The 8,031-nt window shown below is 61.4% G+C and overlaps 1 protein-coding gene across 2 annotated transcripts in view; it reads right to left on the reverse strand.

Annotated features, from left to right (window-relative positions):
* Nucleotides 1-2,583: 2,583 nt before the first annotated feature.
* The window catches only part of Znf496 (zinc finger protein 496), a 15,989-nt gene continuing 10,541 nt past the window's right edge, over nucleotides 2,584-8,031 (reverse strand). For both annotated transcript variants that reach the window (XM_005414248.2, XM_013509736.1), the window contains exons 6-8: nucleotides 7,586-7,702; nucleotides 7,214-7,327; nucleotides 2,584-4,265 (exon numbers count right to left, since the gene is read on the reverse strand). In XM_005414248.2, coding sequence (XP_005414305.2) covers nucleotides 3,757-4,265; nucleotides 7,214-7,327; nucleotides 7,586-7,702 — 740 coding nt within the window. In that variant the 3' untranslated portion in view covers nucleotides 2,584-3,756. The remainder of the gene's footprint in view (nucleotides 4,266-7,213; nucleotides 7,328-7,585; nucleotides 7,703-8,031) is intronic.

The raw sequence follows: 8,031 nt of genomic DNA on the forward strand, positions 1-8,031 counted from the left end.
AGGGCCGGCGTCCCCTCCCCTCGGGGGCACCCTCCGCGGCCGCCAGGCCCCAGGCGCTGCCCACCAGGCTCCGCGGCGTCACCCCCCACCTTGCCCCAGGGCCTCTCCTTTCACCCGCCGCCAAAATTCTGGCACAGAGTACAACCCTAGAGCTCGCAGGCACCGGGCACAGCGCCAGTTTCCGCTAATTCCGCGGGAGGAAGGCGCGGGCGAGAAGGGGCGCAGGCGCAGAAGTCCTGCCGGCGCCGTCCCGTGCGGATGACGTCACGGAAGAGCCTACCTGTCCCGCAAGACTCACGCTATCACGTGACCCCCGGAGCCCGCTCCCCCACTGTCGGCGGGGTGGTCCGTCTGCGTGCGTGGCTAGCTGGGTGGTGGGGAACCCTGACCCGTTCCTCCGCGAGAGTTGGCTTGTTACTGAATCCTAGTTTGATAGTCCGGGTCGTTGTAGAAATCATGGGGAATTTGTATGTGGGCGAGCAGTGCTTTAATTTTTTTGTTTGGCTAGACGGTATTGCAGTTGTAAGATCCATTTGTTTAGTAGTGCATTTTAAAGCATGAAAAGTCTCTATTGTATTTATTTTATTCTAGAGACAGGACCTGGCTTTGTAGTCCAGGCTGGCCTCGAACTATCGCGGATCCTCGTGCCTCAGCCTCCCTAGGGCTGGGTTCGCAGGTATGTACCACCACGGCCGACGCGAAGTCTCTATTTTATATGTATTAAGAAACAGAGAAGTAATGTCAACTGATACATTAAAAAAGTGTTGGCACCCACTAGCGCATCATCAGTGAACTGAAGCTGTCTTAGTGGGGTAAATTCGAGTAAGTTCCGGACTAAGGCAGCAGGGTATTCAATAGGGCGGGTGGGCTCCACAGTCCTTGGGCTAGTTTCCACGCGTCTCCGGTAACTATTTGCCCAGACTCAGCCTCACCAAACCATGCATCTACCTAATCTTCTGTTGGTTGGTTTTTCTTTTGTCGTTAGACCCAAATGTTGTCTTTCCTTCCCTGGTTTTGGCCATAAGCTAAACAGGTTCTGCCACGGGTTTCCCAGAACTGCCACCAACAGAACACCTTTGGACATGGTGGCACATTCCTCTAATCCAGCACTCAGGGAGGCTGGGATAGGTGCAGCTGAAGTTCAAGTCCAGCTTGGGAAACTTAAAAATTGGTGAGATCCTATATCAAAAAGAAAAAAAAAAAGTCGGGATGTAGCTCAGTGTGAAGGCTCTGAATTCAGTCCCAAATACCAAAAAAACTCATGAGCAAAGTTTAGGTCAGAGGTTTCCACCCTGGGCAACAGCCTGATACCAGTCAAGCTCTGTGGTCTTTGAGGAAATGGGGTGCAGCTCGGCGGTGACACACACTTGCAGTCTGAGCACTAGAAAGGCTGAGGCAGGAGGATCGCTGTGAGTTCGAGGTGGCCAGCCAGAACTACATGGCAAGACCCTATCTCAAAAAGCAAAACAAAACCCCCACACAAAAGAACACAAAGCAAACAAAAAAACCCCAAGGGCATAGCAGGCAAAGACTTCACCCATCCACCTTCACAGCTGTCCCCCACCTCCTCCCATCACCACCTGAGCCCCACGCTGGTCTGATCAGCAGGGGCATCTGGTTCTCTGGCCCATGCCAGTTATTCAGGCTGGGCTCCACCTGGGAACCTGATGCTGGCTATCTGAGGAGCAAGGCAAAGACACTGGCATGGTGAGTGGCCGCAAATCCACAGCAATGTTGTTGATACTCAGTGGCAGAGACTGTAATTGCTCAGATCCACGAAACCCTGCCAAGGGATGGCAGCAACCAGTGAGGGCCTTCTAGGGGTGAGCTGCGTCTGGTGGCAGGTTGTAACCCAGCCTGTGCTCGGCTGCCCTTCCTTTCATGGATGGCTTCCAGCCACACCTGTCTCCTCACTGCACTCTCTGTCATTCTGGCTCAGCCCTCAAGCCACCCCTGGCCAAAATGAGTATAGAACATGTCACCAGAAACCGCTCTTGAGAACGGGGAAAGACACTACGATGCGACAGCAGCAGACTCTAGGCTGACAACAAAGCATGAAAGAACCCCGTTTAAACTACTGCCCAGTGAAACAGGTGGCTGCACTCTGCAGGCCTGCTCCGGCCTGTCACAGCACTGCCCCACTAAGGGGGTAACTCCCATGAGCACAGGTCGTGCTCACCAGTTAGTATTCGGTGCAGGCATTTTTTTCTTGTCTCTGTGCATAGTAATGCTGCTCTGTGATTTGTTACTGTGGTACTTTCATTAATTGTAGGGTAGTACTGGCCTCATTAAATGAGTTGTCACTTCCTCTTGGAAATGTTTTACGAAGAGTTGGTATTTGTATACCCGTTGAAGCAGACCCATCTTTAGCACTGCATTACCAAGAAAAAAAAAAGCACAAACCTCAAGCGGGTGTGATGTACACCTGTAACCCCAGTACACTAGGAGGCTGAGGTAGGAGGACTACAAGTTGCAGCCCCACCCAAACAACTTAGCAAGTCTCCAAAAAAAAAGAAAAAAAGAAAAAAGAGGCAGGGATGTGGCTCATTGTGAAGGCCCTGGGTTCAACCTCTGGCACCCAAATGCAAAACAAAAGATAGCTTTTATTGGATGTGAAAACCACGTGGGTGACCAGGAGCACCTGATGCAGGCTTGCTGTCTACCAGGCATGTGATGCTGAGGAGCAGCCTCCCAGGCCGTCTGCAGCTCCGAAGCCCCACGGCCAGTGTCCCAGGACTGGTTCCAAGTGTCACTGCCCAGGCTGCGGGTGCAGGCAGCGGTGCTGTGTCCCCAGGACACCGTGGAGACTTGTTTTGGACAGTCACCGCAGATCCCGGCAGTCACAGGCACACAGACGGGATGGCGTGAAGCCCAGGGCTGGTGTCCTTTATGCAAGGGAGCCGGGGACAGCTATACGGACAGCAGGGCAGAGGAGGAGGCCTGTGTTCCCACATGCAGATACGCATGCCCACAGGCCGAGGATGTGCACCCACGGCTCCCTCACGCCTGCCAGGAATGGAGAGGACTCTGCTGGCAGCTGCGCCAGCCTTAGGGAACACATGCTGGCATGGGATTCTGACAGAGAAGAGCTCACGGGACCCAGAGACCCTCCCAGCCAAGCTCTGAGTTCCTAGAGTCCGGGGACCTTCAGTGTCCCTCAGATGACCTCGGCTGCTGCCCCACCTACATGTAACCTCCTCACTGCAATGGAAAGAGCAGGCCAGCGTGCAAGAGCTTAAAATGGGAACTCCAGCTGGGTGTGGTGGTGCATGGCCGTCATCCCACCACCCTGCGAGGCTGAGGTAGGAGGATCTCAAGCTTGAGCCCAGCCTGGACAACTTAGATCCCCGTTTCAAAGTTAAAACAGAAAACCAGAAACGCGCAGGTGTGTGTGGTGGATGTAGCACAGTGGGAAGACCCTGGCTCAATTCCCAGTGATGCAAAAAACAAAAACAAACCAAGACCCAAAAAAAACCCCAAAACCACAACTGAGCTATCTTTTATCGCACTTAGGAGCAGCCATGGCGCTGGCCCGCTGGTAGCCACAGCCCTTGGGCTGCCCGGGTACGGGACACGAAGGCCCTGTCCTGCCACGGCCCTCCGGGTCCGGCAGTGGGCCAGCTGGTAACCCCATGCCACGGAGGCCGCCATCCCCTTGCAGGGCCTGGGGCGCCCTGGGAGGGTCCGTGAGGGGCACGACCACTGCCGCTGCTTCCCGCGCCGAAGCGCTGGCAGACTGTGGGCGGGGCCGGCCACTCAGTAGGAGTTGAGCGCCTGCTTGGAGCGGCGCTTCATGTGCAGGCGCTCGTGGCGAAGGAGCCCGCAGTTCTGCCCGAAGCTCTTGGCGCAGTAGCGGCAGCGCAGCGCGCGGTCCTGCGGGAGGTCGCGGCGGCGCGCGCCGGGCCTGTCCCCATCCCCCGGGTCCTTGGCGTCCCTGTCCCCTGGCCGCAGGTGCGCGCGGCGGTGCGCTAGCAGGTGTGCCGCCAGCCGGAAGCTGCGCCCGCAGGCCCCACAACGGTGCGGCCTGGGAGCTTCGTGCGTCCCGCGGTGCCCGGCCGCGCCTTCGCCGTCGCCGCTGCGCAGGTGACGCACAAAGTTGACCCGCCAACGGAAGGCCTTGCCGCAGCGCGGGCACACGTACGCCTTAGCCTGGGCCCCACGCGCGCCCGTGCCGCGCTCCTCCTCGTCGCCCGAACCCGACAGCACGATCTCGATGGTCACCTCCTCCTCCAAGCCGTCCTCCAGGGGTGCGGGGTTGGGCGCAGCTGCGGAGACCGGTATGGTGCGTCAGGGGCGCCGAGGACCCCGCCAAGGCCCCCGAGGCCGGCATCTCCCTGCTTCACTCTCCGCCCGCCCTGCCGAGCCAGTCCCCACTGCCCGCGCACTGCAGCAGCCCCGCCTCCCCAAACCGGGGACAAGCCCGGCGCAGGCGCACGGGACCCGGTTCCAGAGGGGCAGCAGGCTTAAGACCGACAGGGCGGCACTTCACCTACTCACACCAAGGTGACCGAGAAGGGGCTGGGGCAGGTACAGGTTCGCGGTTCTGCCTGCGTCCCCCCAAGTGTCACCGCACAATCGAAGGTGTTCAGTCCTGGGTCTTTTTTGTTTGTTTGTTTCTGGTCTTTTTGAGACAGGGTCTTGCTCTGCAGTTCAGGCTGGCCTTGAGCTCACTTTATAGCCCAGGCTGGTCTGGAACTTGCAAGGATCCTCCTGCCTCAGCCTCTCAAGTACTGGTATTGCAGGCATGTGCCACTAGGCCCAGCTGGTCCTGGGTCTTCTAACCCTGCCCAAAAGTTCTGATACCACTGCCCAGCGCCCTCCACATCCTCCATGGGACGCAGGGCCAGACCTTGGGTCTCCTGGACAGGGCAGGAAGTGAGAAGCTCAATGGCTGTGTCCAGGAGCAGCTCAGAGGCCTGGGGATCTTAGGACTGGACTCAGACAAGGAAGGCAGTCAGGAAGGCTCAGAGTCACAGAGCAGGCTGTGGCAACCACCAGGTGGGTACAGCAGGGAGAGGGTCCTGAGGGGGCAGGTCCTAGGGGGCAGGACCAGGGTCCTTGCGCCCGTTGTCCTCTCAGCTTGCTGCGGGGCCAGCGGCCTCCTGGGAGGAGGCCCTCCCCTTCTTGCAGAGGGAACAAGTACGCAGGGAGGACCTTGGGGGCCTCAGCCTCATGGCTGATAAACCACCTCCTGTGGGCTGTTGGTGACCCGTGACCAGCAGTTTGCTCAGCTCTCACTAGATGTGGGTGCTGCAGTGGCCCCCGGCTCTCGGTGGTCCAGCAGAGAAGGGAACCCCAGCTGCGGACAGTGTGAGCTGGGGAGGGACAGGGCACGAGAGGCCAGGCGCTCAGTCCTGACCTCAGCGCTTCAGAAGGTGACCACACAGTATCTGGCAAAAGGGTCTCTGAAGGGTCTCTCGGTGTCACTGGCATCCTCCTGAGGACAGGAAGGGCTGTGGGGGTCGCAGCACAAGGCGGCCTTCTGCAGCCACCGGCACAGGTGAAGAAGCCGCCCCACCGCAGCCTCCATCTTGGATATGTGGCCTCCAACACCAACAACACTTGGGTCTGGTCACAGTGACCCGGCACCACTGGCACTGTCAGGTCCCTGGTGGGGGGCAGAGCAGCTTCCTGCCAAGCAGGTGGCTGCTGTCTGAGGGGTGGGGCCTGGCTGACCTGTGCACTGGTGTCGGGCACAGGTGCAAACCGGGGGTGAGCGCCCTAAGTGTGGTGAAGGCACTGCCTGGCTCCTCTTCCTGATGCTCTGTGAGCTCTGGGAGGGGCTGTCACGCGGAGGGAGTGGGGCTCGCGGTCCGCAGGCCCCGTGCCGTCCGTCTGTCTCGATGCTGTAAGGAGAGCCCGAGGCGGTGGGCTCCGGCTGAAGGACAGAGGCCGGTGCAGCCTGCAGCAGTGTCACCTTCTGGCAGGTAGCGGTGGGAGAGGAGAGGTCACACTGCTGGGTGGAAGTGGAGAGCGGCCTCTGGCCCCAGCGACTCGGTCCTCCCCGGACCTCTACCTCTACAGGGCCCTGCGCCCACACTGACACACTGGGGACACGGCACGGCCCGCGGGGAAAGATCCCCACTGCCAGACAGCACCCTGGGGCGCAGAAGGGCAGAGGAGGGGCCAGCCTGCCCCTCGGGCCTTATCATGCCCTGCATCTTCTGTCCGCTGGGCTCTGGACCTGTGCTGGCCCCTAGACTGGGGGTGCTGGATGGCTCTCTGGAGCGCGAGAGTCCCAGGAGCAGCGCTGTGGGGCGTGGAAAGCGCCCTGGAGCGATGGTACCCCCTGCACGGAGCGAGGTGGGGCTCTGCAGTGGGTGCTCTCTGCTAGGTCTTCCTGTCTCAGCCTGCACTGCCTGGGCCTTTTGGCAAGCCCGACCTTGAACCAGAACCGTGAGCCAAACCAGCCTTGCACATAGTGCCCAGGGCAGTGTCGGTGACAACAGAAACAGACAGACCTAAGGAACGGGAATGCAAGACGCCCGTGAGAAGACAGACTGACAGACAGCTCGCCGAGGAAACGGGAAGGACGGCCTTCGGCGCAGGCGGTATGGGACATCTCTGGGCAGCAGGGAGCGCTGGGAGGGCGCAGGCAACACCTGCTCCGTCCACCATCACCCTCAGCCACTGCCAGCCGAGAGCAGAGCCTGGCGCCCAGCGAGGGAAGAACTGAGACCTGGGCCCCTCTGGGTGCCACGGGCCCCTCTGGGTGCCACGGGCCCCTCTGTGCAGACTGTGTGGTGCCCCCCACCTGCCATCAAAGGCGGCTGAGGGAAAGCCATGCCCACACGAGTGCCAAGGCCTCCTGGACGCGGACACCTCTGTGACGGGCAGGCTCTGCGCAGGTGCTGGGAGGTCCCGGTCTGCTGCTTGGCCGACCCACGCTTGACACTGAGGACAACTAGACCCGGGGCATTAAAGTCCATGATACTGTGGTCTCTGCCTTGGAGCGCTGACGCCCCAGGATGGCCGAGCCCACACCATGGTCGCCCCTCCCGGCGTGGCGGCCTGCCCTGCACTCACCATGACCCGGCAGGGCTGCAGCTGTGGCCTTCCCCAGCCCTCCCAGGATGGACGGGAAGAGGAGAGATTTCGTGCTGACTGCGCTCGGCCCCATTGACACACACACCCTGCACACGTGTGTGCGGCACACCTGTCCACCACATCACGCACACCCCGCGTCTTGGCACCCTAGGCCGGGCGCCCTCACCTGGGCAGGCGCTCTGAGTGAGGGCGGGCACCGGGCTGGCCTGGAACTCGGGCACCTGCAGCTCCTCCCACCGCCTCCTCTCCTCCGCGGGGAACGGCTGCAGACCGGGCAAGTCTTCCCAGGAAGATGAGGACAGCGTCACGCGTGGGGGCCACAACCCTAGGCCGTGCACGAGGGCGTCGTGCACGGCTGGGCCGCAGGGGGGAGACCCCGCCCACCAGAGGCAGTCTAGGGACAGGCCTCACGGCCAAGAGCCCTGCGCCAACAGGGCTAAGGCCGCAGTTTGAGTCCCTGCTTTTGGATGAGGTGAGCCGTGGAGTCCAGGACAGCGTGTGAGCAGGGGGCGGCCTCTCCCCGCGGGGCCCCACTCACCCACAGAGGGAGCCTGAGACGCCTCCCTGCCCTGCAGCTCCGGCAGCTCCGGCAGCTCCGGGACCCGGGGCTCGCCGTCCTCCCCCGGCGAGAGGTCTGGCTGAGCCTCGGGGTCGTCTGCTCGGAGAAGGGTGGGCACACCTGGTCAGCCGCAGGCTCCGCGGGCAGGGGCAGCCAGCACAGGGGCAGGGCCACTCTCCACCTGGCCCTGAGGCAAGCAGCGGGCCACAGCGTCTTGTGACACTGGAGCCAGGCAGGGGGAGAGGCCAGGCCCGCAGGAAGGCGTGCGGCAGGGCCGGGCCGGCCAGAACATAACTGGGGCGGGGCCGGGACCATAACGGGGGCGGGGCCTGAACCGTAACTGGGGCGGGGCCTGAACCATAACCGGGGCGGGGCGGAAGGGAACCATCACAGGGGCGGGGCGGGACCAGAACCACAACAGGGGC

The sequence above is a fragment of the Chinchilla lanigera genome, unplaced genomic scaffold, assembly GCF_000276665.1.
Source record: "Chinchilla lanigera isolate Chin_1 unplaced genomic scaffold, ChiLan1.0 scaffold00180, whole genome shotgun sequence".
In the NCBI taxonomy this organism is placed as follows: domain Eukaryota; kingdom Metazoa; phylum Chordata; class Mammalia; order Rodentia; family Chinchillidae; genus Chinchilla; species Chinchilla lanigera.